The following is a 27,266-nucleotide window of genomic DNA, read 5'->3' as shown; positions in this document are numbered from 1 at the left end:
TCACTATAAAACCAATTTTTATGTAAACCCCCCACCCCCCAAATTAAACCAAATGCCACAACACATGATACGAAAGGAGACAGAGTCCAAAGGGAAATTCCCAAGAAAACAGTCTGAGAACAAAGGTACTGGATCCAGAATGATAAGAAGACAGAGCAACCTCCCAGGCTGGGACCTAGTTTGACTCAGCGGCTCCAACATAGGCGACTGTATGTGTAACCCATGCAGCACCCAATGCACCTCCCACCAAGGGTTAATCTCATGCCCTGAAATACCCCACCAACATGGAAGCAGGGATGTAACCCCCCACCCCGCCCCATAGACCCCCCCGCACTTGGACAGAAAGCTACTTCCCTCCCTCCTGCACACTAAACGAGCCAGCTGAACAGGCGGGGGCGGAGAGAGAGGACTCGGGCTTCCAGCAGGTGGCAGTGTCCCGCTGGCTCAGGCTCTGTGACCGTCAGGCCCAGATTTGGCCCTGATGGGAAATTCCAAGCCTGCCCCCCAGCCAGTTGGTTTAGTGCAGAGGATTCAGGGCCAAGCAGCAGCATCTCTGCTCGGGGAGCGGGGGGGGGGACGACACAAAATCGCCTCCCCCACTCCAGGGTGTTAAGAGACAAAAGAAGCACCTGTTGCTCTGTCCGTGCACCATGGCAGAGTACGGAAAAGGGGAGGCCAGGGAAGAGAAGGGGGGTGTCCCCCTGTATCTGCCACCCCTCTGCCCCCAACCTGGTAACAGTGCCCTTGAGCATCTCCCTTCGTACCAGTCTGGCCTCCCATGTGCCCGGCGCCCTCAGTCCAGAACGCTGCAGGAGATCCCACCGCACTTCCCCTGCGTACACCGATGCGTGCAGACAGCTGCGAGTGAAAACGGTCATGGGGGACTGCGTGTACAAAGCGTGTCTGACGGCACATGCAGTGTCCTGCCTACATGTGCCCAGCTGTTGGGTGGCTGAGTCTGCATGTGGATGCCCGGTTGCTTGGCGTGTGCTGTGGATTTCCATGGGAGGTCGCAAGGCCATGTGCACTGCAGGGCTCACGCGTCCATGGGCACCGGCGCCGGGCGGGTAGCCGCCCCCCCGCCGAGAGCTCTGCAGGGCTGGGCGGGGGCGCGCGAGGGCTCGGGATGAGCGCTCATTTGGCTGACTTAGTGATGATGCGGGCAGAGAAGTCAAAGAGGTTCTTATTGATCTTCCTGAGCGTGCTGACTTCATCCTCCAGCTCTGTCACTTGGATCTTCAGCTGCTCCTGGTCTCCCATCAGGTTCTGCAGGGAGAGGTAGCAGAGAGGGCTTGGAGGAGGGGGCTCGACTCCCCTGGCCCGAGGGGGACAAAGAAACCAGGGTCTCCCGAAGATGACAGTAACTCCCCAAACCTCTTCTTTTCTACCCTCTCATCCCAGGTTCCCTGCCCTGAAGCCTCTCAGCTTGAGTCACCCCCTAATCCTGTGCTGGGAGGGTTCCCAAGTTTTGGGGAGCGCGTTTAACAGACCTTCCTGGAAGCCTTAGGTAGCACCCTGCTTCCAGGGGGACCCTGTGTGCCTGGAAGGAAGTGCCCCCCTTTCAGACCACCCTCCACTGCCAACCCTCGCTGAGCCCTGCTGGGGCCCCCAGGGGTGTGTGTGGGACTCACCTTTTCCCTGGTCAAGCACATCTGCGAGTACAACCGGTCAGCCTTTTCCAAGTAGCTCTCCCCAGCCCCCTGCAAGGAAACACATCGGAGGGGTCAGTGAGGCCATGAGTCCATTGTCTTACCGTTCCCAAAACCCACTGCGGGACCCTGCAGCGCCCAGAGACTGTCCCAGCGCCGCTAGCACCTGGCCGAGCTGGATGGGCTCATCTGGGACCTTGTGCACATGGGCTGCAGCCACGATTCTCATTTCCAAAAGGAGATGCTAGCACTACAGACGAGATCTCTCCTCCTCACTCCACCATCAGCTGAACAATGCCCACTCCCCCTTCTCCCCACCCACCGCCCCTGCCCTGGTGCATTCCCCTTGGTACATCCCCGAGATGAGAAGCAGGATGGTGCTCCAGTTCCTGGTCCTCCCTTCTATTCCTTGAGGACCTGTGGCTCCCAACGCCTTCCAAATTGTGCTCTGGAGCCTGGCTACACTGCTGCTCACAGGTTAGGGAGAGGCCAGAGGTCAGGTTTTACACACCACTTTCCTGTCCAGCATGAGAACTGCTCTTCCCCCACAGAAAGACCAGGGAGGTGGTTAAAGGTCAGAGAGCTGAGCTGGAGTTTGCGACAGCAAATCCCAGTGATGCAGTGGAGCTGGGAGACACTGGGGGGAAAGGAGGGAGTATGCAATGGCCAACTGGTTAGAGCAAGGGATTTCCCAGCTCTGCCACTGACTTCCTGTGTGACTTGGGCTAGTCACGAGCAGCCTGGTTTGCAAAGGTGCTCAGCTGACTTCCCTGGGAGTCAGGCCCCTCCAGGCTCTGAAAGGCAGGCTGCATGCCTCAGGTCCCCGGTCTCCACGCAGGCACAGGGCCGTTGTGCAGCTGCAGGCTGGGAGAGGAGCGAGGGAAGGACTGCGGAGGGCAATTACAACCAGGCACAAGTTGCCTTTGCCGAGCAGAGCTGCAGGGGATGCCGCACTGCCAGCACCTAGCCTTGACCTCTGCGGGTGTGCAGGGCTGCAGGAGGGACAGAGAAGAGCTGCCGGCGAGGCAGAGGTCTCCAGCCCAGCAGGGCTCGCGTTGCTCCCCGCTGCCCAAACGAACACACACGGGGGCTGGGGTAGGCTGCTGGGGGGAGAGGAACGAGCAGAGGCGGGACAGGGGAGCGAAGGGGGCACATAATGAGTCCGACTGTTACTAGTACACATCCCTGCAGCACTGTGTGCGGCCCCCAGCCGGGCACCAATCCCCAGTGCTGAAGCATGACCAGGTGCAGCGTGAACCTCCCCGCGTGACAGCGGAAGGCAGGAAGGAAAGATTATTGTCCCAGTGAGCACCGCAAGGGGAGTCGTAGGGAGGCGGCATTAATTTAGCTGCACGTAGGCATGGCCAGGGCAGAGAGGAGGGCGCTCAGACTCTTGTGGAAAGCACCCATGGGAATGAAGGGCCTGCTGGGTCCTCTGGATGTTTCACCAAATCAGTTCCTTGCCGGAACAGGAGCCATGGGCCGCCTTGGTCTCGCCTACTCCCTGCCCCCGGACGTTACCGTTTAGGGCTCCTGGGCACGCATGTGCCTCAGTTAAACTGAAGTCCCCATGCTCGGCGTAGGAGCATTTGGGTGAAACTGACCGGTCTGTGCTATGCAGGAGCTCTGACTAGAGGAGCAGATGGTCCCTTGCGGCCTTAAACTGTGTGCAAAGAGCACTGGCCCTCAGGACCTCGGCTTACATCAGTCGCTGCAGACAGCTCCGTGCTGGGGCATAGGGCTGGCAGTGACCAGTGGTAAGAGCGCCCCCAACTGAGCCCCCTGCATCACAGCACCTCTTAGCACTCTGCTAGGGCAGAGGGGCAGCGCTGATGTCAAAGGGAGAGCACCTCTGACCGGGTCACCCACACAGCTCCCAGCAGCACGGCGCCCCCCAGTGCTAGGCTGAGGCACTGAGGTCAGCACAGAGTCCAAGGGACGCCACCCCCACCCTGCTCCCAGCAGCCCCGTGCCCCCTAATGTGCTGGGGCACCGAGGCCAGTGCTGACAGAGGGAAGCCAACCCGTCACCACCCGGTCCTGCAGCACTTGGCATCGCTCATACAGTTACCGACCTGGCACGACTCTGCTTTGGGGTGACTAGATGTCCCAATTTTACAGAACAGCCCCAAGATTTGGGGCTTTATCTTATACAGGCGCCTATTACTCCCCACCCCGTCTCGATTTTTCACCCTTGCTAGCTGCTCACCCTTCCCTGCATGACAAGCTTTGGGGATCGGACGAGATCACCATGGTGGCAGATTCCACAGAGCGCTGCGGCTCCAACCGGCGACTGTAACAAACTGGGAAGTAAGGATCTCGACCGCCCTTGGTGACGCGACTGTGCAGAGGTGTGGCTGGGGGAAAGGGGACCGACGCTGGCACTGCAGAGGTCGGGCCCCTTTTCTTCTCTTCCCTCCTGAAAACCTGCTACTGCCCGGTGCAATCACAGCGTGTGTGCTAAGCCCCGACGGCCCATGGGTTCACAGAACCTGAACTGTTATAGCAGATGGATAAAGCATCGCAGGGAGCAGGCGACACAAACTGTTCAGCCTCACTGGAGGATTGAGGCTTCCTAGCCCCCTGCAGAACAGCGCGGCCCTGGATCGTTCCTGGATCCCTTGTCCGCTCACACTGTCTATCAAACACCCCCATCTCCTTCGCCAGAGGGCACAGTGCTAATTAAGCCCTTTCTGCGGGTGCAAGAGCAAGAGAAACTGTTCTCTAATTCCCCTCGCGGGAAGGAGCTCCAGCTTCTCAGTCACAATCAGTTAATTAGAAACCCCTTCAAAGCCAGCAATTCGTTAGGACATCTGGGGACAGCAAAGAACCTTCAGCCAAGGCCTGCAGAGAAGGAGGGGTAGGGCAGAGCTGCTGGGCTCCTTCATTCTACATGAGAAAGGGGGCATCTCGCAGGGCAGGTGGATGGGAGCTCCAGGGCTTGTTCCTGGGACAGGCTGCCAGAGCAAGATCCTCAGCAGAGACGTCCCTACACCTCTGGGGATAGAACCCAAGAGTCCAGTCCCCCTGCCACTGCTCTAACCACTAGAAACTCACTCCCCTCCCAGAGCCAGGAATACAAGCCTGGAGGCCTAACTCCCAGTCCCCCTTGCTCTAACCTCTAGATCAGCCCGATTTACCGACTGGCCAGTCCCAGGGGTGCTGGCCGTGAGGCTGGGGTTTCAAGCCGTTCTCATACACTACACAGGAGTATGGTATTCTGTAAACTGGGTGTCCATCAGGTCTCTCTGCCCACCTCGTCAGCATCAGATCAGCAGGGACCAGCCCCCTGCCTCTGCTCTGGCCGGAAGGATCAACATCCATCACCCGCGCCCCCCAGGCCCAGCTCAGATGCTGGCACCGTTTGCTCCTACCTGTTGGTGGAGGCCGAGGCGCAGCGTCACCCCCTCGGCTCCTTGATCCTCGCTGCTCTCGGTCCCGTGCAGGTGTTTGCTGAATTTGGGCAGAGGCACACCGGGCTTGCTGTCTGGGTTGAACATGTTGGCTGGGGCCAGCGTGATGAAGGCATTTGTCACCGGGCCTGGGGATGAAGAAAAAGGACGAGCCGGTCAGGTTTACACAGTGCAGACGCTCAGGGGTCACCTGGGCAGCCCAGGACATGAAAGGAAGGGCCGTGTGGCAGCCAGGACTCCTGGGATCCCTTCCTGGCTCTGGCAGGGAGTGTAGCTTTGTGCTTAGAGCAGCCAGGGGGACAGAGAGTCGGGACTCCTGGGTTCCAAGCCATAAAAACAACCCCCAACTACAAGCTGATCAGGCCTGGGGAGCGACCTTAGTGACTCAAAGGTGTCAGACGCAGGACTCGGGGGGCCTGCTTGAGGCAACGCGTGGGGCAGAGTCCGAGGTTAGGGTGCTTTGGGAAATTAGATAGTGGAGGCGGTGCTGGACGGCCCCACAGGGGGACAGAGTGGCCTCAGCCTTTCACAAAGCCCAGGGAAGCACTCCAGGTGCTGAGGGGTTTGGCTCACTGAAAGGAGGCTGGAAGTGCTTGGGGACTCTCCTGCTTTGGGGAGACAGCTGATGGTGTGACAGGGATGGGGGGGGCTTGTGCCCCCCAAAACTGGAGAAGAAAGCAGGGGGTGGCCTCTGTCTGGAACTGGAGCTTGTGCCAGGGAGAGGCGCCCAGGCCTCAGCAGCTGGAGGTTATGGGGTTACAGAAACTGCAATGCCGACACTTGAGGGGAGAAGAGAACAGGCTGGGGGAGGGGGAAGGTTGGCGAGTGACCCTGCCCCCCCCCCGTGCACCTTCCACCCCGCCATGCAGGACCCCTGAACATCCACGGCAATTTCACAAATGAACTAGATGAGCTTCCAAAACCCGCCAGGACATGGAGGGAAGTCCCATCCCTCCCCACAAGCAGACCCCTGATTTGCTTCCCTCGGCTGCTGCACACAGCTCAGCCCTGCCAGCCTCTTCCCTGGGAAATTGGGGTCCCCTCCCGGAAGTGACCAGTGCCCACCCCGCCCGAATCCACGTGGGGCTGCAGGAGCCAAGGCTCAGGGTGCACTTTCCTTCCACCCACTCCAAGCCTTCCTGCCAGCAGTGCCAGATCTATGGTCCCCTTCCGCGGGGGGAGGGGCAGGGAAGGGGGCCTTTTGGGGCCCCTAGTGGTCGCTATTTAAAAACCAAGCAACCTGCCAGGAGTCAGGGCCTTGCTAGGCCCCTGGAAAAGCTTGGGTCGGGGAAGTTAAAGAAGTAAAGCCCAGGCTAGCGTCAGTACTTTGCTGTGATGTACAATGTAGACAAAGAACAAAGCCTGGACACACTTTAGCCTTTCTGCAAGTAACTTGGGGATACCAAAAATCGGGGGGGCGGGGAATACCCTCCCCCCACCCATTCTCCCCTGCCCTCCCGGAGTGCCAGGCCTTGCAGGTGCAAGATCCCTTTGCAGATGGGTAGTGGCTCCCCCTGAAAAGAGCACCCCATCGCCTCTCCCCCACGGGCGCCAGAGCAGGGTGTGCAGCTGGGAGGAGGCTGCCTGGGTGCAGCAGAGCGCAGCGGGCTGGCTGTCCTCTGCAAAGCGAGCTATCAATCACCGGCCTGCACCTCGCAGGCACGATCTGTCATCCGCTCATCTGGCAGAGTTAATGAGCACTTTAATTACTGCTTTTACCCACACGGGCAACTGGTTTCCATCAGTCCTCCTGCCCCAACACTCCCCTCCCCATTCAACACACAAATTCTGCCTCCCCAGCTCAGAGGGCTCCCATATGTTTTGGAGTAACAGGTGCAAGCAGCTGCAGCATCCAAACGCCACTCATCTAGAGGGGTGGGGAGAGGGGGGTCGGGTGCGTGGCCAGAACAGCACAGTGGTGGCCAATTAAAAACAAGCTTGGTGTGTCCCCCCGGACAGGACTGGCCCTAGGTACCCCACACGGGGAAGGGGGGAGACAGCATACCCAGCAGCGCTGTGGTAGACACAGCAGGACAGTTAAAGGCCTTGCCTCTCCAGCTCAGAAGCAGGCCTCCCCTAGCCAAGGGCTGCTCTCCAAAACCACCCACTGCCACGATGATCCTTTGTTTAAAATGTTGCTCCCCTAGCCCCAAGCTGACAAACTTTGAAAGCATCCATTAGATTAGCCCCAGGGTCCCCAACAGGTCAGGCACCTTCTCAGGAAGGCAATTAGCAAGGAGTGCAGAGAGACCACAAATCCCCAGAGCCGCCATAAATTATCCCAAAGCTCCGGCGCTGAGCCCAGTCCCTGTTCCCTGCCAGCGTGCCAGACTGCTGCAGAGCCTGGCAGCTGCATGGAAGGAGAAGGAGACACCTTCCCAGAAGCGTTTCGTAACGGATGAATCAGCTATTGGCCAGTGAGCGGCTGCCTGCCAATGTGGCCACAGGGACTCAGTCGAGTAACCACAAACGAGATGACTTACCAGAACACTCCCTCCGACTTCCTAATACCCGGAGGCCCTAACCCAGGTCAGAGTCTCCAGAGCCCCAGCTCAGTGCTTTAGCCTCATGGCTGCCCCCTCATCAGATCTCAAAGTGCTTCACAAAGATGGAGCAGCACCATTCGCTCCACCCCTTTACAGATGGGGAAACTGAGGCACTGGGCGGGGACGTGACTTGTCCAAGGTTGCAAAGGGAGTCAGTGGTCGCACTGGGAACAGAACTCAGGAGACCCGGCTCCTAGTCTGCCACCCTCCCCACTCCATCACGCTGCCTGCTTTCTCCACTGGAAACTCCTCTGCTCTCGTCCTGGGCGGAGCCCAAATTCCACCTCCCGGGCCTGTCAGGACGAAGGTCGCTCATGGATGTTTCTCCAGATTTGACGCTGCTCCCCCGGCTTGCCCACCAGCATGTGTGTTGAGCGAATGCTAAGTCACCGGCTCAGTGACCGGGGAGCCCTGCTGGGTATCCCCGCCCGGAGTCACAGCTCATCACTCAACAGCAGCTAGCACCAGCTCCTCAGAGTCCATCCGTCCACCCGCGCTGACAGGCTCCCCTCCCAGCCTGCCACGGAAGAGCAAACCTTGCAGGAAAGGCCCCTTTGCCCCATGCAAGCTATTGGCATAACACCCTTGGTCATCTCCAGCTGGGAGCCTCAGCATCACGCTGCCCTCTGATTCCTTGGATCTATTTCTGGCCTCCTCTGGGGTTTGTCTCTTGTACTTCACTCTCCCTCCGGGCCTGGGGGCAGCTCTCTCCTGCCCTCTGCAGAGAGAGCATCATTCTCCCGGCTGCTCTAGCCTGTAGGTCACCAGAATGTCAGCCAGGCCCGTGGTCGTCTCTACCCCTCACGGACAGGCTGCAGGACCACAGGGGCAGAGCACCGGTTTATAGGATGGAGCTGGCTCCTGGCGCCCTCTGGGCTGAGGGATGGCAGTGATCAGGGAAGGGGAGGGAGAGACCACTGGAAAGTCCCACAGCTCCGGGACATGTAGCGGTGAATCCCGGCCTTTCCGTGGCACGGCAAGCTCACTCGGGCCGTCTCCTGGGAAGATATATGAGGAGAGCGTCCAGGTGGGGCGGCAGTGCTCCCTGCATTAAATGCTCATCAGCTGGGGTCTCCCCTTTATCCAGGCTGAAGACTCTTTGACGGGGTGGGTGCGTGGGAACGCTGGAAAGGGGAGCCACTGCGGGTCGGGCTAGGAATAGCAGGGGCCAGCCTGGTTCCTGCCAGCCTCAGCCCATCATTCCCGGTGCCCTCAGGGGTGGGAGCTGCAACAGGGGCGAGCAGGCTACATCTGGTATCTCTGAGCCCCTCTCACTAGACCCAGCTGCCCCAGGCATGGGAGACGCTGCTTAAAAGGAGTGGCAGCAGCTGCCCCTTCAAGCCATGGAACTGTAGCAGGCTGCACTTCCACAGCGTCCGAGGCATGTGACAATTAACCCTCTCGCACACAGTCCACCCACCCCGCTCTAGCTGGGACCGGGGGAACAATCCGACTTCGCGTCCTGCATGGGATCCAGATGAAGCAGGAAATCAAAGCCCTGCTGTTATTCACCATCGATGGTACTTCAGCGGCCCGTGTGGTTTCAACAACTGACCTGGGGCTGTATTATCAAGCAGGGCTACAGGTGATGGGGGCCGGCTAGCTAGGAGGGGAATCCTTGTGTGCATAGGTGTGAATGGTGATTTCCCCCCCACACACACCAGCCTGCTAGCAACAGGTCCATCTAAACAGCCTGGGCTGGCACAGGCTCCGGTGTGTCATGCTGTGCTGAGGCTGCTAAGTGAAGTGAATCTGTTGGGCCCAGGTCACCCTCCTGCCCATCCCCTCATGCCGCTGCCTCCCCCGAGAGCATGGAGACAAGCAGTAAGAGACGATGGCAACGTGGAGCAAGGCTGCGGGACTCGGACACCCACACCCCCTCAAGAAGGCAGAGGGAGGGGAGATGCCGCCTTCTCTAGCCACGTCCCAGTACAAAACCCCTGGGCATTAGCATCCTCCCAGGCACTTGGCTGACGCTGGAGCAGATGGACAGTAAGAACCCAGTCAAAGCCTTGCCATGCAGCAACCCATCTGCTGCTCCAGTAGGGCATGAAAGCCTCACCACGGAGCCCCCAGGTGAATCCGCAGCCTGGCCCAAGAAGCCCACGGATCTGCATGTTCTCAACATTGGCAAAAGCAGCTGCGAGAGGCACCCCTTGTGGGCGGAGCTTATTTTGTAGGCAGAGCTTGGAAAACATTACTCCTTCCCTCCCCTATCTGATTCCTGTAGCCCAGCTGCAGGTGCCTCTCTCCAGCTGTAAACTCGCCAGGGGAGCAAGGGGGTTAAGCCACCCCTAGCCCCACAGCAGGAGGCTGAGGGTTCAGCTCAAACTGTCTCACACAGGGAAAACCAGCGCAAGCCATTTGCTCCTGGATCTCTTTGCTATGCTCTGCAGGGTCGCATGGCGGAGAGGGAGGGGTGAGCAGAGTCCCGCTTACCTTTGTGATTCACTGTCCGCAGGCACTGCTTGCTCTGGATGTCCCACAGCCGGACTGTTTCATCATGCGAGCCGGAGAGCAGCAGGCTGCCATCCGTGGAGACGGACAGACACGTCACCTGGTTCCTGTGGACAGAGGGACAGCAGTGAGAGACCACGAGGGCTTGAGTGGCTGCGCTGCCCCGTGCTCGTGGCTGTGGCCAGTGGGTTATGGAGACACAGTGGCATGCGGGGACTGGCCTGGAGGTTAGGAGGGAGACACACAGGGCACCCCACTGGCTGGTCACCTCCACTCCCCGTAGGTGGGCTGGCCTTGCAGCCAACAGCAGGATTCAAGCTCCCCTGTCCTGGGGTTGGAAGCACGTCAAGGTGCCTCCTAGTTCCGCGCTCTGGCTAATGCAAGGAGTGGGCCAGACAGACCAGCATCCGGCTTTCTTCCCTGGGGTCACCGCAGGGCACTGGGGGGGATTCCCTGAGACTCCAAGGCCTTGCTGGGACACAAGCATGGAAAGAAAGGGGAGGTCACTAGTCAGCTGCTGACTCAGGAGGGGAGCAGCACTGACGGGCGCCCCTCTGCCGTACACCCCAATGCACACCCATCATTCACTGCAGACCCTGGGGTTGCTGAGGCTCCACCTTCATTCCCTGACATGCCCTGCCCAGTCCCTCTGTGCTCCACCTCCTCTTCTCCCCCAGCTGCTCTCGGCCTCTTCTCCTCCATCGGAGGGGTTCAGTGGTGGTGCCAGTCCCAACAGGACAGGTACCCTGGACCCACCTGGCTCTTTAGATCACAACTGTGCAGGGACTTGGTTTAACAACAAAAATCATGGAGCTGGCACCATAGGCAGTGACTCTGTGGGTGCTTCGGGGCTGGAGCACCCATGGGGAAAAGTTAGTGGGTGCTCTGCACCCACCAGCAGCCAAGCTCCCCGCTCCCTCCTCCCCTGAGTGTGCGACGTTCCTGCTCCTCCACCTACCTCCCAGCGCTTCCTACCTGGCTGCCACCGAACAGCTGTTTGGCAGCATTAGCACGCTCCGGGAGGAGCGGGGATGTGGCGTGCTCAGGGGAGGAGGCGAGGAAGAGGCAGGGCTGGAGTGGGGATTTGGGGAAGCAGTTGGAATATTGGCAGGGAGGGGACGGAGTTGGGGTGGGGCCTTTGGGGGAAAAGGACTGGAATGGGGGTGGGGCCTTAGGGAAGGGGCCGGGGCAGAGAGGAGGTCAAACACCCACGGGAAATAGGGGAAGTCGGTGCTTATGGCTGGCACGACATGTGCCGTACCTCTCTGCTTGTGGGAACAGAACCCACATGGCCCAACTCCTCCCCGAGCCCCGCTCTAACCACTGAGAAACTCCCCTCCCAGCCCAGGAGTCCAGAATGCCTGTTCCCCTCTGCTGTCTGAACACTAGGCCACAGGCCTCCCAGAGCTGGGAATAAAATCCACGAGGCCCTCGTTCCAGGTCCTCTGTGCTAGCCACTGAATCACACTCCCCTGCAGAACTGGGCACAGAACCCGGTGCCCTGACTTGCAATCCTCTCTCTCTGCACCACTAGACTCTCCTGCTCCCATGAGCAGTGGGGGCGAATGGCTGCGGTACAACCGCCCTTCTGTGGGTTATTTCTCATCTGGAATTCAGCTCGGTGCGTGGAGGTTGCAGAGCTGCTGCTTCCGGCTCCTATGAGCCATTGAGGGAAGAGGAGGTGGCAGCGTAACATCACTGGAGTGACCTGGTGCTGGGAGTGCGGTGCTATTAGAGACAGAGCAGCTGTAAGAGCCATGCCTCACCTGTGTCCCTTGAAGATCTTCCCGTTCTCCCGCTCCGAGTGGAAGGCTCGGTCTCTCTGAACAGGCTGCGAGAGCCAAGGAAGGAGAGAGAATTAAAAGGAGAATCAACTTGGCTCCTTTTCCTCTGCAGAACTGCAAGCGCCTCCCTGGAGCTCTGCTCAAGGGGAGAGCAGGACAGAGACAGAGCTGTCTGTGAACCCCTCCCAGGCCTGACACCAAAGTAGCCCCGCGTTGTTGCAATCCTGTGTTGGGACGGCAACCATCCCAACACAGCGCAGCATCGCCCGGGGTTACCGCCCGGGACAGGCAGCCGAGCAGTGGAGACGAAGCAGTCTTCGCTCCATTGTCCCCTTAATCAGAGTTCGCCCCCTCGCAAGGCTGGCAGAGTCCGAGCCCGGGAAGTGGAGGTGAAGGGACGCACTCTCTTCTGCAGCAGGGAGGGGGTCCAGCAGACGGACATCCGCACTGGGACACATACCCGGCAGGACACCCGCCACCCAGTGGGCCCCTCCCAGATCACTCACCCAGGCACAGAGGTCGACCTGAAAGATGGAGCCGTCCATGCCGCCACAGAACATGTGATACTCGGAGAGGTCAAGGGTCACTGCCATGATGCCCACATCGAAGAGGACAGAGAGCAGGAGCTCTCCAGAGGAGATTTCCCAGAGCTGGGGGGGAAGGGGACAAAAGGATTAATTAATTGTTTAGGAACAGCATTAGAACATGTTGCCCTTCCTTAGCACCTTCCAGCAGGGGGGCTCGCAGCACTTCACCAGCATTCACTAACCTGCCTGGAAAGGAGGAGCAGCAGCATCACCCCAGGCTACAGATGGGGAAACTCAGGCACAGACTCACCAGCCCAGGTCAAAGCAAGGAGTCCTGACCAGCCCTGTTCTCCTCACTAGACGACACTGCCTCCAGGATACAGATGGGAACCAACGCTGCTCAACACAGGAGGGTTACCCCAGCCTCCTGCATTCCCTCCGCCCCCCTCCCTTCATCCACTTCCAATTAAGCCGCCTGATCAGTCCAGACTCCCTTCTTTTATCTAGGCTCTAGAGCCATCTCCCCATTCCTGGATGCTTTTCATTCTCCCCAGAGCTCACAGTCCAAGAGGGGGAGCATTGCTTAGTGGTCAGATCACAAGTCTGGGTGTCCCAGCTGCATCATGGCCTCACTGCATGGCTGGACAAGCCCCTTAATTTCTCTCTGCCTCCCCGCCTGTAAAACGGGGATCATATCCCCTGGCAGTTTCCCCTCCTGGGGACCCACTGGAATATTTTAATGTCCCCATACTGCAGCCTGCACGGCTCGGTGCTCCTGCTGGATGGAGGGATTGCCAGCTGGGTACGACTCAGAGGATTCTAACCAGGCACCTCCAGAATAGCTGCTAACGTTTGGAGGAGAAACTCCATTAGGACTGGCAGGTCTGAGTCACTGGAGAGAGCACCAAGGACCTGAATTGACTGCAAACAGCACCCGGCGGCTCAGCTGGAGAGAGGCTAGAGCTTAACCCTTTGGGAGCCGCGCATGCCCTGTTCATCTGGCCAGCAGTGCTGAAACCACAGGCTGGGACTCCGGAGCTGCCAAATCCAGCCCTTACCTTCACTGTCTGGTCGAGAGAGGCAGTGGCCGCTCGTGCCAGGGGGCCTCCGAAGCCGCAGCACAGGTCTGTAATGGGCAGGCTGTGTCGAGACCACACGTGGCGGGGCTCCGGGATCTGGGAGTGCTCCACCTGCAGGGTGCTGCCACGGGGAAGAACAGAGTGCGTGTGTGGGGGGGTTAATGCAGCAGGGACAGCGCAGCTGCCATGCAAGGGAGCAAGGGCTGCGGTGGGGATGCAAGCTCCAGGGAGCAGCAATGCAGCCGGGGGGAAAGTGAAGGCCCAGCTGCCAACACCTGGGAAGCCAGGCTGCAGAGGGGCCTGGGATGAGGGCTCACTTTGCACTGGGGCAAAGGAGTAGCACCCCCTCCAGCTGATTAAGCCAATGACAGTTTCCAAAAGGAGCCAGGCCAGTTCCCTGTTGGCCGAGAGGTCCTACGGGGATGCTTGTGGGAGCCGGGGAAGGGAATGACTCTCCGCAAGAGCAAGCTCAGCATCGTGGAGACGCTATTCGACCCCACCAAGGAGACCAGGATCAGAGCTTACGATTGTCCCCGGCTCTGAAATGTCTCAGCCGTGGTCTCATCCCACTTGCGCCACTTCGTGGAGACATCAACAGGCAGGAGCCCCCACCTCCGAGACAATGGCAGGGCCGGCATCTGCTGGTGCAGCCTGGCGTAGCTCCTTCCCGTCCCCCCGGACGGACTCAGGTGCCCACAGTGTTCTAGGCTTGTCTGCCTCCCAAAAGCAGCCACAGCAGGAGCCAGGCTCATTTTGCCACATGCCCCAGGATGGGGTCGGGTTAGGATGTTCAGGGATGACAGCCTGGTCTCGGCGCAGCAGAAGCCGTCCTGCGACCAGCGACTGCTACTCTCCCCATCCAATCCCACCCCTCCCCTCCTCAGCATCTGCACCAAGGTAAAGGCGATTCGGGCACAGATGCTGCATGTCCAGCGGCCGCACAGGGTCAGACTGGTGCACACAGTTACAACTTAGTTACTAACATCCCTGCCCAGGAGACTCACAGCTGCCAAGCGCTAGCTCAGACCGCATGCCACACCCCTTTGCCTCTGTGACAGGGCAGGTGGGACCCAGCCCACAGTAGGAGGGGATGTGCCAGTCAGCAGCAATGCAGGCATCCCTGACACAGAGCAGGGAGAGGTCTCCTATACGCTCCTGGTGGACTTCACCCCCTTTCCAGCCAGGGTAGGATCACTCCCTGCCGTACATGAAGCATTTTGTCCATTAGCCATAAGAATCCTTTGCCCTTCTCTAGTGCCTTCATCAGAGGATCTCAAAGCACTTTATAAACATGGACTTAACATCAGCCCTCCCTTGGGCAGACCTGGCACGTGGCTCCACTCAGCAGACAGGGACAAGCACGACACCAGAGGGGTGAAGGGACTTACCCAAGGTTCCTGGCAGGTGAGTGGCACAGCTGAGAACAGATGACTACAACCCTGTCACCCCAGCTCCCCGCTGTTACCACTAGACCACACTCTTCTCCGGGAGCTCGGAACAGAACCCAGGAGCCCCTACTCCCCTCCCGGAGCTGGAAAGCGAGCCAAGGAACCCTGGCTCCCACTCTCCTGCTGTAGCTAACTAGAGCATGCTTCCCTTGGAGAACTGGGGCTATAACCAGGACTCCAGTGTCCATAGACCCCTGATCTAGCCACTAGTCAATGCTCCCCTCAGAACTAGGAATAGAACCCAGGCATCCTGCCTCCCAGTCCTCCCTCCCCCTCGTTACTGGACAGCATTCTTCACTCAGAGCTAGGGAGAGAACTCTGGAGGTCTGACTCCTAGCCCACGTGACACCAACTCAAACACACACACACGGGGTTCCCGCATGTGCCTGGTTACACGGAGTGTACTCCTTGGGAAGGGGCCTTTGACACAAGCGGTTTCCTCGCGTGCAGGAAATACACTTTGCCAGGGAGGTGGATCCAACCCGTTTATCTGCGTGGACGTTTTCCTGCCTGCTTCTCCTGGGTTTCTATATTTTGGCTTTAAAGGACAGAACATCCCTGGCGGAACAATCAAGTCCAACCCCTCACTGGGGAGAGAGTGAACAGCACCTGGCTCTGCTCCTACTTCGCAGCCAGACAACAGCAGGAGGCTCCCCACAGCCACCGCTCCTGCACTGGGCTAGACAGCGCCCCCAGGTGGGAGAAGCCCAAATGTCCACTGCTCCCCAGCACCGGTGGATGGAGCCCCAGCCCCCACTGCAATGTGACACTACCTGTAAAGGTTCCACACCAGGACCAGGCAGTCCTTGCCCCCCGAGAGAAAGTGACTGCTGTCATCGGTAAAGCAGAGGCACGTGAGGTCTTGGTAGTGTCGATTCAGGATGGCGAGGAGGTGCCCACTGGAGACCTGGAAAACAAAAGAAAATGAACACGGGAAAGCTCCATGCCTTCCCAGCCCCGGGAGCCCGGTTTCCAGCTCTCATTCCTTACTAGCCTTGGAGCAGCATCTAAAAACCCCCATCAAGACCCCGCTGAAAGCAGCAAAGAGGCCAGTCCCTGCCCCAGGGAGCGCACAGGCAGGATGCAACAGGTAAACGAAAGAACTAAACAGCATCTGTGTGCGGCTGACCTTGCTTAGTTCATCTCTGGGCTTGAACAGGACCATGGCAGCTCGATGAGCTGGTACTTCACGTTGGGAGGCCCACCCGCACTCCCCAAACTAACCTGTCACTTCAAAAGAGCTGTTCGCCCCCAGGGCTACGAAGAGACCATTCAAAACGCACCTGAGCGTACACTGACACAGCAACATCTGCTTGTGTCTGCAGACAGCTTGAAACAAGTTTAGAGAACTGTCCCCTGTTAAACTCAGCTGGACTAGACTCTGAAACCTAATGTCAGTTAGTAGATCAACATGGATGCCTCTTTTGCTGCAGATCAAAATACAAAGAAAGAGAAACAAACATATGATTCTCCCAAGCTCTACCACCACTAGCTTTTCTCCTTGGTTTCTTGCCAATGAAGTTGGAGATTTGAGGACCTAGGATGTTCCCACCAAGAACAGCCACACCTCTAAAAAGACACACATTCATTTTCCTGAGATCTAAATACCAGTGCTACTGAGGGAGGTGTTTTCTGATCAAGATTATTAGACTATTGCACATAAGACAGTAGGTGATGGGGGCAAGGGTGCATCTCAGAGTTACCATTACTGTCCCTCTGGGTTAGGTTCCCCAAAGAATAAGTTGCACTCCGACTCTGGTTCCCTGTCCTGTGGGGTGGCAAGGGATATCAGGCAGGAATTCCCCCTGCTCAGATTCTCTCTGAACTCATCTGGGCACAGCTAATCACCCGTAAGGCTGGAGGAGCCGCGAGCCCACCCAGGGATGCCAGACAAACACCTTTCCGGGGACATAAAGAGGACAGCTGCTGGGCTGAAATATTCGCTTCACTACCTCGCTCTCATTAAGTCCAGGTGAAAGGCCCTGGCTGGGGCTCGGCGGAAACAGGACTTCAAAGAAACTGGGCCTCAGTAGTTTTGTTCAGCTTCAGGGCTGAATTGTTCAGCTTTCGCTGGTTGGCACAAGGTGAGGAACTGGCCCTGCTCTGGATGACAGAGGACTCAAGTCAAGAGGGCTGGGATGGATCCATCTATCTAGGTACTTACCTGCCTCACAATCTTTCATGTGCTGAGAGTGCAGCAGGGCAGTGCTGCTGTTACCCTGTTTTACAGATGGGAAACTGAGGCACAGAAAAGAGAAGGGACTTGCCCAAGGTCATGCAGGAAACCTGTGGTGGAACTGAAGTTGGATCTCCCAAGACCCAGACTAGAGCCCTAACCCGTGGGCTAGCCTCTCTCTCTGGGATGGCGTAGATAGCCCAGCATAAGGGGTGAAACGCTATACTGCCTGGGACGGGAAGGACCACGCCCTGCTCAGCCCTTCAAGGCAGGTGAACTGAGCACCACGCAGCCCGTTGTGTTCTGGTCTCTCTGACGCATCCTTACAAACCAAGACCCGTTTGTTTCGCCTGCACATTAGAGAGTCCACTTGTCATGGCAGCTTGCCCCTCTGGCATCCTTGGCAGACATTTCGCTCCTCCACCCTGCTGTTTGCTGTGCTGGACTTGGTTCCACCCAAGAGGTGGCCGCATTTCAGCCAAGCTGGGTGCACATCAGGGTCAAGTTCTTTGGGATGGTCTGGGAGAAAAGGTTGCTAACAGTGTTCCCTGAGGGCCTGGCAGGGAGAGAGCCACACAGAAGAGACAGATCCAGTTTCCAACTTGCTTTCAGATTTGTGCATAAAAAGAAGCCAAGCCATGATGAACTGGAGACTAGATGGACTCGCTGTTACAGCACAAGACTCCTGGGTTCCAGTCTCAGCTCTGGTTCCGTGCGGCCTCAGTAAAATCCCTTCCCTGTGCCTCAGTTTCTCCATCTACGCGATGAGACAAAACACTTTCCTATCTACTGTGAGTGGGGAGTAGTTTGTGAGGCGGAGTTAGTCCGTGCAAAGTGTTTTGAGAGCACTGGCTGGAAAGGGCAGTATTGAGTAGATAAAGCCAGAGAAAGCACAGCTCACAGCATCTTTCACGGAGTTCCTGTGCGCCCAGCAGTCCCGACTCAGCACTTGGATTGAATTACTATTTTTACTGTACCACGAGCACATTTTAAAAGCAAAATCTGATAAATAAATATACAACTGCTCAAATAACAAGGCTCCCTGGGACTGAGAGCTTTACAAGTTAGACACTTTGCAGTTTAGCTCTGGGGCTGGGACCAAGTCATCTCTTTCTTATTTGCCCTAGGAAGCGTTTAGCACATTTTGGTGCCCTGCATAAATACTACTAAAAAACGCTGCAACCATCAACACTTAAGGACCAAAATAACTTTTAATTCAAAGATCTCAAAGCTCCTAACACACACAGGCAAAATGAAGATCATACTGCTTGCCTATGGGGAAACTGAGGCACAGAGAGGCTATGCCAAGGTCATCCAGCAAGTCACTGGCAGAGCAGGGAATAAAACCCAAGCTGTGTCCCTACACACCACTTCCTACCAGCCACTTTGGGTAGCCTCAGCTCTAAGCCCAAAGGTGGAATGGGCCACAGGAAATTAAGCTCCCCTCTGATCTGGGGATGATCAGAGCCAGCCAGCACCTGTCACCAGCCCTAACCTCCCATACAAATATTAAGTGGGAAAAAAAGTGCTCACCAGAGATGAGACCCAGCACCCTCTCATTGGGCTGCCTGGCGGGCCCCCTTCTCCCCTTACACAGAAGAACAGGCTGCTGGAGCAGACCGGTAGGGGGGGGAAAAACATCTGCTCACACAGCTGGCTACGACCCCACAAAGTGTACCTGACAGCTCCACACAGCCATGTGCAATAACTCAAATGCCCTGCTAGGAAGGCAGCCCCTGCCCCCGTGTGGCACTTTCTTGTAACTGCACAATGGTGGGTTTCCACACAAGCAAAGAATGAGGAATTCCTAAATTATTTGGAACTGGCCTAGAAAGTCCTCGGCCAGTGAGAGAGCACAGAAAATGTGTCATTACTGACAACAAATGGGTTGGGACTTTTCAGTAACTGGACCATACACAAATCTCTGCACTCGGATCGGCTGCTGTCCCTGGAACTCAGGTCATATGACAAACATGTGCCTCAGTTTCTCCCTCTCAAGGATTGCTGAGTCCTTGTGCCTCCTTGGAGCTTAAATGCATTTTTTTTTAAACCCAGTTAAGTCTCAAAAATATTCAGTGAAACTTTCAAGCTGGGTCCCAGCTTAGCAGACAGTTCTGTGCTCGTAACACATGGCACATCTGTTTTTTTCACGGCCGTGAATTGCCAGTGAAAAGGCATGAACGGATCAGAAGGCCTAGAACAAAGAATCGGACCCAAGCCACCATATATTTCAACTAACCATTTCCTGAGCTAATGCATACCTTGGCCTTTGGAGGCAGAGCATGGCCTAGTGGTTAGGGCAGGAGCTAGGACTCCTGGCATATATTGAAGACCCTGTCACTGATTCATGGTATTACCTTGAGCAAGCCCCCAACTCAGTGTCTTAGGTCTTAGCTCACAAATGGGCGTAATCCTCTCCCCCCGATCCCAGGAAGACTGTGGAGTTTCATTAATAAAGCATTTTGGATGAAAAGCATTCAACAACTCAGGCTGTGTCCATTTTGCCTACAACACAAGTCTAGTCCATGAACAGGAAGCACCCTGAAGCTATCACCTACATAACCAAAGTATCAACCAGAAGTCCTCTCTTTATTAAGTGCCAACGTGATCTGTGTTGTCCTCGACCGACAATCCTTGCCCCTATGGGAAATGAAAGACGGAAGCTGCGCAGTCATGCTCATTATAGCAAACATATTTATTTTTGTCCAATAGCCTATTGAATGAGCTTGCTTCACTGTAATGGTGGCATCTTTTTAAGGCGGGTTGTTTACCAATATGTGGTCTCATTTCTAACTGAACAGCCCTCAGACTTCTTACCTCCCACAGATAGATGCTCTCAGCAATGCCTGCCAGGATGTAGAGACCATTAGGAGAAGCTGTCAGGCAAGTCACAAGCCCAGGGCAGATGATCTTCTGCTGGAGTTGGTCCTAGGAGTACAAAGAATGCAGGGGGGCATTAGCCTTCAGGGAGTGGGCAGAGATTCACTGGGGGAGGGGGGGGGTTTGGATCGGGGAAAATGATTTTCACTGAGCCTCTCAATGTTTAGTGTGCGTCCTTAATACATGGTTGGTTTCTCTGCTTGTACCATTGGAGTTCGCAGATGAAACAGAGGAAGGATAAGGGTGAGAAAGGAGCAGAGGAGGAAGATGAAGGACAGACAAAGGCTCTCTTCACACTGTGGTTACAACTGTGCCAGCAAGAAGATTGCTGGGGATTTTGCTGGTTTGGTTTCAACTACCAAAAGGGAGAGAGATTCAGCTAAAAGGAAAGGGCCCAGGGGCTGATGGAGTTGATCAGGGGCGGGGGCTCTGGGGGGGCGACGTGGGGGCCGGAGGGGGGGGCTGAGGGAGTTTCGATCAAGGGTGGGCTCCGTGGGGGGAATTCCCAGGGGCTCCGGGGAGCTGAAGATGGGGGCCGAGGGGGGGGGCTGAGGGAGTTATCAATCGAGGTGGGGCTCCACAGGGGGGTGAGCGGGGGGCTGAGGGAGTTTGCTCAAAGGGTGGGAGCTCCCCGGGGATCTCAGGGCTCTGGGGGGCTGCGGTGCGGGCCTGAGAGGAGTGAGACAATTGATCGGGGGCGGGGATCCAGGGGGGTCCAGGGGCGGGCTGAGGGAGTTGATCGGGGGGGGCTCCTGGGGGCGGGCCGGGGCTCCTGGGGTGGATGAAGAGAGTTATCGGCCGGGCAGGGGCTCCCAGGGGGAGATCCGGGGGCGGGTTCCAGGGGACTGATCAGAAGGCGGGGGGGGCTCTCCGGGGGGGCAGAGGGGGCTGGGTGCAGGGGCTCAGGATGATGGAGGGCTGGGGGAGCCCGGAGGCGGGTCTCAGAAAGTTGATGGGGGGCAGAGGTGGGCCTGGGGTGAGTCTCAGGGGCAGAAGGAGCCCTGGGGGGCAGGGGAGTTGATGGGGGGTGGGAGCTCCGGGGTTTGAGGGGGGCCTGGGGGGCTGATGGGGGCTAGGGGGGTCCGGGGATGGGCTTGGGGTGGCAGAAGGGATCTGGGGGGCAAAGAGGGAGTTGATTGGCGGGCGGGTCTCGGGGGGGCAGCAGGGGGGCCCCCTCGGGGGGCAGGGGCTCCGGGGGCTGAAGGGGGGCCCAGGGGCGGGGCTCAAGGAGCCCGGGGGCGGAGGGGAGTTGAATCGGGGGCGGGGGCCCGGGGGAGGTCTAGAGGGTTGATGGGGGCTGAGGGGGGCCCGGAGGGTTGATCGGGGCAGCGGGGCCGGGAGGCAGCGTCTCGGTGGTCTGAAGGGGCCAGAAGGGCTGGATCTCAGGGGGGGGGCTCGGGGGGGCAAGAGGGGGCGGGGCCTCAGGGTTTGTGGGGCCCCGGTGGGGGTTGGGGTGAATGGGGGCTGAGGAGGACCAGGGCGTTCGGTCTCGGGGGGGGCGCAATGGGGGCCCGGGGGGGGTCTCGGGGGGGGCTGATGGGGGCCCGAGGGGGCCGTGACGGGGCGGGTCGGCTGGGGGGCTCGGGGCGGGGGTCTCGGGGCCGGGGGGGGCTGACGGGGCCCGGGGGGGTCTCGGGGCCGGGGGGCTGACGGGGCCCTGGGGGGGGTCCTCGGGGCCCGGGGGGGCTGACGGGGGCGGGCGCGGCACCTTTCTCTGCAGCTCCCACACGCTGATGTAGCCCTTGCCCAGCTGCGCCCCCAGCAGGTGCTCCCCGCCCAGCAGCGCCAGGCCCCGCGCCCCGCTGTTGCCGCCCCGGTAGCCGGGCAGCGCGGAGCCCGAGTGCAGCTCCCACACCGAGCAATTGCTCAGCGGCCCGGCGGCGTCCGTCACCAGCGCCACCTCCATGGGCGCCGCCATCTTCTCCGGTCCGCCCAAACCAACGAGAGCGCCGCCGGACCAAGAGCGGCCACCGCTTGCCAACGAGGCGACGGGCAACCAAAAGGAAGCGCGGCTCCGGCGCCTCCCTTCGCAAGGGGCTGCGTCCGCCCACGTGCTCTTGAAGCTAAGCAAGAGGCAGCCGGTCCCAGCGGAGGATGGGAGACCCAGCAGCTGTGATGGGTCCCCCGGCAGGGGGCGCTCTTTTGCTGTTAGCCTGATTTCAACGCTCCGGCCGCGGGCTGCAGCTGCAGGCTCAGAAGGGGTTGCTCCTTTTCCCATGTCAGTGCTAAGCCTAATGCTCCGCTGGGGTGCTGAGCAGTCTGGGGTGGGAGCTGTCCCCTCCTGAGCACCGCCCCCCAGTGCTGCAGGCAGCTGGGAGCACAGCCCAGCACTAGGGGTGTCCTTCAGGGAGGGGAGGGGTCGATGCTGCACCTGCCCAATTCGACTTGCTTGGTGGGTGTCCCTGGGCTGAGCAAGTCGGGGTTGATAAACTTAACTTCCAGGGCTGGATAAAAGGGGTGGGGGCATTTCAGCAGAAGGCTGGACCGGGACTGCACAGAGGTGGATTCCTGCAGGTCCCTGCATGTAACTAACTCACTGCTGTTACAAGGGAGAGCCCAGGACCCCTGAGTTGATCTGGTGAATTCCTGCCTGCATTGGGGCTAATGTTCCATCCGCCTCCTCCCCACCCCCACCCGCCAATCAATCTTCCTCCCCCTTTTTTTTCCCTGCAGGCATCAGGATTTATTGGCTACTGCTCATTGCCTTGTTTCACAGGTCAAAGGTCGCCCGCTCAGCCAAACCCTGTAGCTAAATCATATGAAGATGCAAGTGACCTTTACCTGGAATGAAGAGCGGCCAGTTGTGGAAGTGATGGGAAGTGAATTTCCCCTAATGGTTTCAACACTCGCGTGTATCAGGTTTCTCTTGCCAATTAAGACAAAGGCCTCCCCCGTGTAATAATATTCCTCTTTGAAATACTTTACAAACCGTCAGCTTACAAGTCCTCTGAAGGCAGCATGGGTCTCAGAGTGGAGGGTTTGTTGCCATATATAAATTCAACACCTACAGAAACGCAGCCACAGGTGGACTGCAGGGTCAGAGCCCACATGGCTCACAGCACAATGCACAGTGGTAATGGCAGGAGGTGGAAATTTTGGTCGGGGCCTTAAGGCAAATGGAACCTGCCGAGGTCTGATAGTGTCGTGCACGACGCTGGGACCTTTAGAGCATGCAAGGCTTTCAGCTGAGACTCTAAACGTGAGACCGTTGCAGAACCGACGGGGCTCGGTGGAAGGTTTATCCTGGTGCCTTTGGTTCAAGTTTCCCCTCCCTTTGCTGTCGGGGAGCGTGTTTCATTCGGGGGATAGGGGGCTGCGTTTCATGGTGCTGTGTGGCTATATTGCATGCTAAGGGATCCTTCAGGAAGAGGAGGGCTCGCTGCGAATGGGAGCTATCGAGCTGCAGAGCTCTGAGAGCCTTGTACAAAGGCGGGTCAGTATCGCTATCTCTGTTAGACGGGAAAAACAGAGCGTGCGGGAGGTGAAGTGACTTGCCCAAGGAGACACAGCAAAGGCCGTGGCAGAGCTGCGAATAGATCCCAAGAGTCCTGGCTCCTGATGTTGTGCCTTAGTGCATGGTGCCCCCTCTGAGAAGAATGCAGGGCCTCAAAAACAGCCCAGGAAATAGCTGGCACTGCTACAAAGGGGGAATCACAACCAGTTCAAAATTAAAACGCTGTCCCAGGGAATCCCTGTGGCCTAAGTCTCCGGCCCTGTCCAAGCTCCCATTTGAGGTATGGCTGGCTCCCCACAGCAGGACGTGCAGGTGCCAGGGAGGGGAGAATATGAAATGCTTTTCTCTCCCGTGCTGTCATTCATTGAGCCCCCTCACTCCAGGCTGGGTGGAACTGGCTGCAAAGTACCAGGGGACTGAACTTCCAGGGGTGGCTCAGGTGCCTCCTGGCAAGGACCGGCACTAGTATTTTTAGCGCCCTTGGCGCATGGCCATTTCGCCGCCCCCGCGCGCTGGTCTGCGGCTCCGGTGAAGCTGCCGCAGCCATGCCTGCGGGAGGTTCACCGGAGCCGTGGGAGCAGCGGACTGTCCGCAGGAATGACTGCGGCTGCTCCACTGGAGTCGCGGGACCAGGGGACCCTCCGCAGGCACGACTGCGGCAGGTCCACCGGAGCTGCCTGCCGCCCCCACCCCCGGCAAAATGCCGTCCCCCAATAATCCTGGCGCCCTAGGCAATTGCCTAGGCCACCTAAATGGAAGCACTGGCCCTGCTCCTGGCACGACACTAGGGGGGTAGGACTCCTGGCTTCTATCCCCAGCTCTGTCCCTGACTCACTGCCTAATGCACCGCAGGGGGTGGGTTAAACTCTTGCCACAGGAATAAACCAAGCTGCCTCTGGAGCTTGGCAGATGCTGCCCCTGATTAGCCCAGCAGGTGGGTGCTGGAAGGTGAGCTCTGGCCCTCGGCCCCACCCTGTCCCTATAGCTCTGGGGATGGCAGCAAGAAGCTGAGTGCAGCATTCGTGCTCCTTGGGCGGGAGGCTGGAATCCTCCCCTGCTTCTGGACAGCTGCCGTGCCTGCCGATAGGATTCTACACTGAGCACAGATGGGCCGGAGTGGCCTCAGGTCACCCGGCTCAAGACTCTCTGCCAGTTGGATCATCCTGCCCTACAACCCCCTTTGGGAGCCGACCCCTCACCCCCACCCCCCTCGGGCCTTTTGAATGAGAATCAGCTCCCTGCTAGCCCACGGTTCCAACCCCTGCTGCCAGGATTTCACTCCCTGATCAATTCTCTACGGGTTCAGGGCAATTTCTATAGAGGATTTCTCCCTATTCGATTCTACTGGGCCCCTCCTTAAGGGAATCCTCCCCCCGAGCACCAGCTGAAGCCTTGCAGAGAAAAAGGGGCAAGCACTAAATTGGAACGATTAGTAGGGACTGCCAGAACACCAGCTGGATTGAGACCAGGGCAGGGGCTGGGAAAAGAAGGGTGAAGATAAGGCATGGAGGGAGCTTTTAGGGAAACTTTTTGTGTAGCTCTTCCTCTGTGAGGAAGGCAGCATGATCAGCAATTAGCGCAATTAACGGTGAGCCAGGACTCCTGGGTTCTAGTCCCTGCTCTGGCACTGCAGTTCAGGGGCTAGAGGAGGGGACTGGGAGCCAGGACTCTTGGGTTAAATTCCACTGCTGACCTGCTGTGGGACTCAGGTCACCTCACCTCTCTGGCCCTCCGTCCCTTCCCTGCTGGTGTAAAATGAAGCACTAATCCCTGGAGCCCCCATGAAGCCTTTTGAGATCCCCACTAACAAGTGTAGTGTCTTATCCCACCCTCCCTGAGCGCTCCATACCCCACTCCGGGACTGCTGTAAAAGCCAGGGGCTGGACCCCAGGGAAGGGATGTTACCCTGTCCAAATAAAGGGGGAAAGGAGAGAGGCTTGAGTGACAGAGCCCAGCAGATCGGTCCAGTTTGGTTCAGCCCAACCCAGCCTCTCGCTGTGCAAAGCAGGGGAGCTGGAAATTGCTGGGTATTAATGGATGGTCCCAGCAGAGCAACCTAAAGCTTTATGGATCTGCGGACAAGGAGGGGCAGGACTAGCTCCTGCTTCCATGGCAGTGGACTGGCCTGCAGAGTCTAAAGGAGAATCCCGCCCATGCCAGCCCCTCTCAGCCCCGCCAGCTGCAGGGATCCACTTCTCCAGCACAGCTTCTTAGGAGTCAGCCAGGGAGAGTGGGTGGGGAGGAGGCTGGAGGGATTTGAGCATGAAGGCAGCAAGTTGGTGGGTGCAAAGACCACTGGAGGAGTCAGGGGCCTTTTTCCAAGCAGAGGGAGGCAGGGAGGAGGGAAGAAGCCGATTTAACTTATAGCACAGGTTCCAAGTCCCATCGGGTCTTAAGCACCTACGTGTATTCGTGCTTCCCCGGATCAGGGCCCCCGTGACCAACCAAGGGGCAGGCCAACGTGGAGCCTTGGGGGTTGTCCCAGGGCAGTCTCCTGCAGATCTCCAGTGCAGTCTACTGACCACCCATCTCCTTTTTTGTGTTGTCAATCCCAGGCATTCCAAAATCACGCCAGCCCCACTTGCAAAACCATGAGACGAGCAGAAAAAATAACAGGGTGGGCAGGCTTTCTGAGCCTCCCTTCCACGCTCTTCTCCACAGCCAGCAGGGTGAGGCCTTTCGGGGGAGTTGTAACTGGAAGTGGAAATTCTCACAGAGAAGCTAGGGGTTTAAGAGACCCTCCCCATCCCCAAACATTGCAAGAGTTCATAGACATTACAACCAGAAAGGCCCATCCTACAGTCAGCTAGGCAGCCCTCTTGCAGAGCCTTACTCAGCTATTTCTGAATCAAGCCCATGATTTCGTTTTTTGCTCTAGTATACCTGTTGGAAAGGGATCCACCTGCTAGGCAGCGCTGCCCAGCCCTGTTTCTTTGTACTCAACTGTCTGTAGCCACCTTTTCTCTCTGGCCTTATGCTGAGATTGGAAGTTCTTGGAGGCAGGGACTGGCGCTTTGTTCTGTCTTTGTATCCTATCTAGTGCATTGTACACGGCATCTGTAATATACCTAACGACGTACAGGGCCCAGCACAAAGGGGTTGGGCTCCTAGGCACTACCGTAATTCACCTAATAACCCAGTGGCAACCCTGCCTCTTTTTACAAGAGGTTTCTCTGAATACTGAGGGACCTTGTGGATAAAGACCAGGCAACGCAACAAAGAAATCAGATGCTGATTTTAAAAGTCAGATTTTTGTTTTTGTCTTTAATATTTCATCAACTTTACAGGGTTACAATTGTCTTAAATATTCTGAAGTTTAAATACAATCTGTATAATAATGTTATTATAAAATGTAAACTTTCAGTGTTTTTATTTTATTTTATTTAATAATCACAAAGTTTTAATACCTGAATGTTTGCAAAACTGAAATATTTCACTGCGGGATTCCCAGGACAGGCAGCCTGAGGCCCGCCGTTATCAGAGGTAGAATGTGGTTTTTAATTCTTTTTTTTTGTTTTTTTTTTTTACCTGAGTTAAGATATGCATGCTGTATAATTGCATCTGCAGCTGTGTTCATTCCTTTTGCCTTTCAAATCCCAGAGAAACTGAATTTTTTTAAAATTGATATGCAGAAAGGAAAAAAGGCTGAATGTAATATGCTCTCCCTGCCCCCTGCCCCAAAAATCAAAAAACCCAACCAAAAAATTAGGGGGGCGTGGGGGGGTGAGGAGAGGAATAAAATGGGGACTGTACAAATGCAAAACCTACTAAAAATCTAAACACCCCCCCACCACCAGCACAAAAACCAGTGATGAAGAGTCCTCTGGGGGCCATCCCGCCGGATTTCTCTGTGA

General features: G+C 57.4%; 1 protein-coding gene across 1 annotated transcript; it reads right to left on the bottom strand.

The window, feature by feature from the left end:
• On the bottom strand, positions 1-21,894 carry WDR18 (WD repeat domain 18). Its single transcript, XM_032786821.2, has 10 exons — positions 21,667-21,894; positions 19,896-20,006; positions 15,676-15,809; positions 13,434-13,575; positions 12,355-12,498; positions 11,831-11,895; positions 10,047-10,171; positions 5,023-5,189; positions 1,632-1,700; positions 1-1,266 (listed from the first exon to the last, which is right to left on the bottom strand). Exons 1-10 carry the CDS (start codon positions 21,874-21,876, stop codon positions 1,135-1,137), a joined length of 1,299 nt encoding a protein of 432 aa, XP_032642712.1. The 5' UTR covers positions 21,877-21,894; the 3' UTR covers positions 1-1,134.
• Positions 21,895-27,266: the final 5,372 nt, after the last annotated feature.

This window comes from Chelonoidis abingdonii, chromosome 11 (genome assembly GCF_003597395.2).
Source record: "Chelonoidis abingdonii isolate Lonesome George chromosome 11, CheloAbing_2.0, whole genome shotgun sequence".
Classification (NCBI taxonomy): Eukaryota; Metazoa; Chordata; order Testudines; family Testudinidae; genus Chelonoidis; species Chelonoidis abingdonii.
The sequence above is the reverse complement of the archived record's forward strand: the minus strand, read 5'-3'. Positions and strand labels throughout refer to the sequence as shown.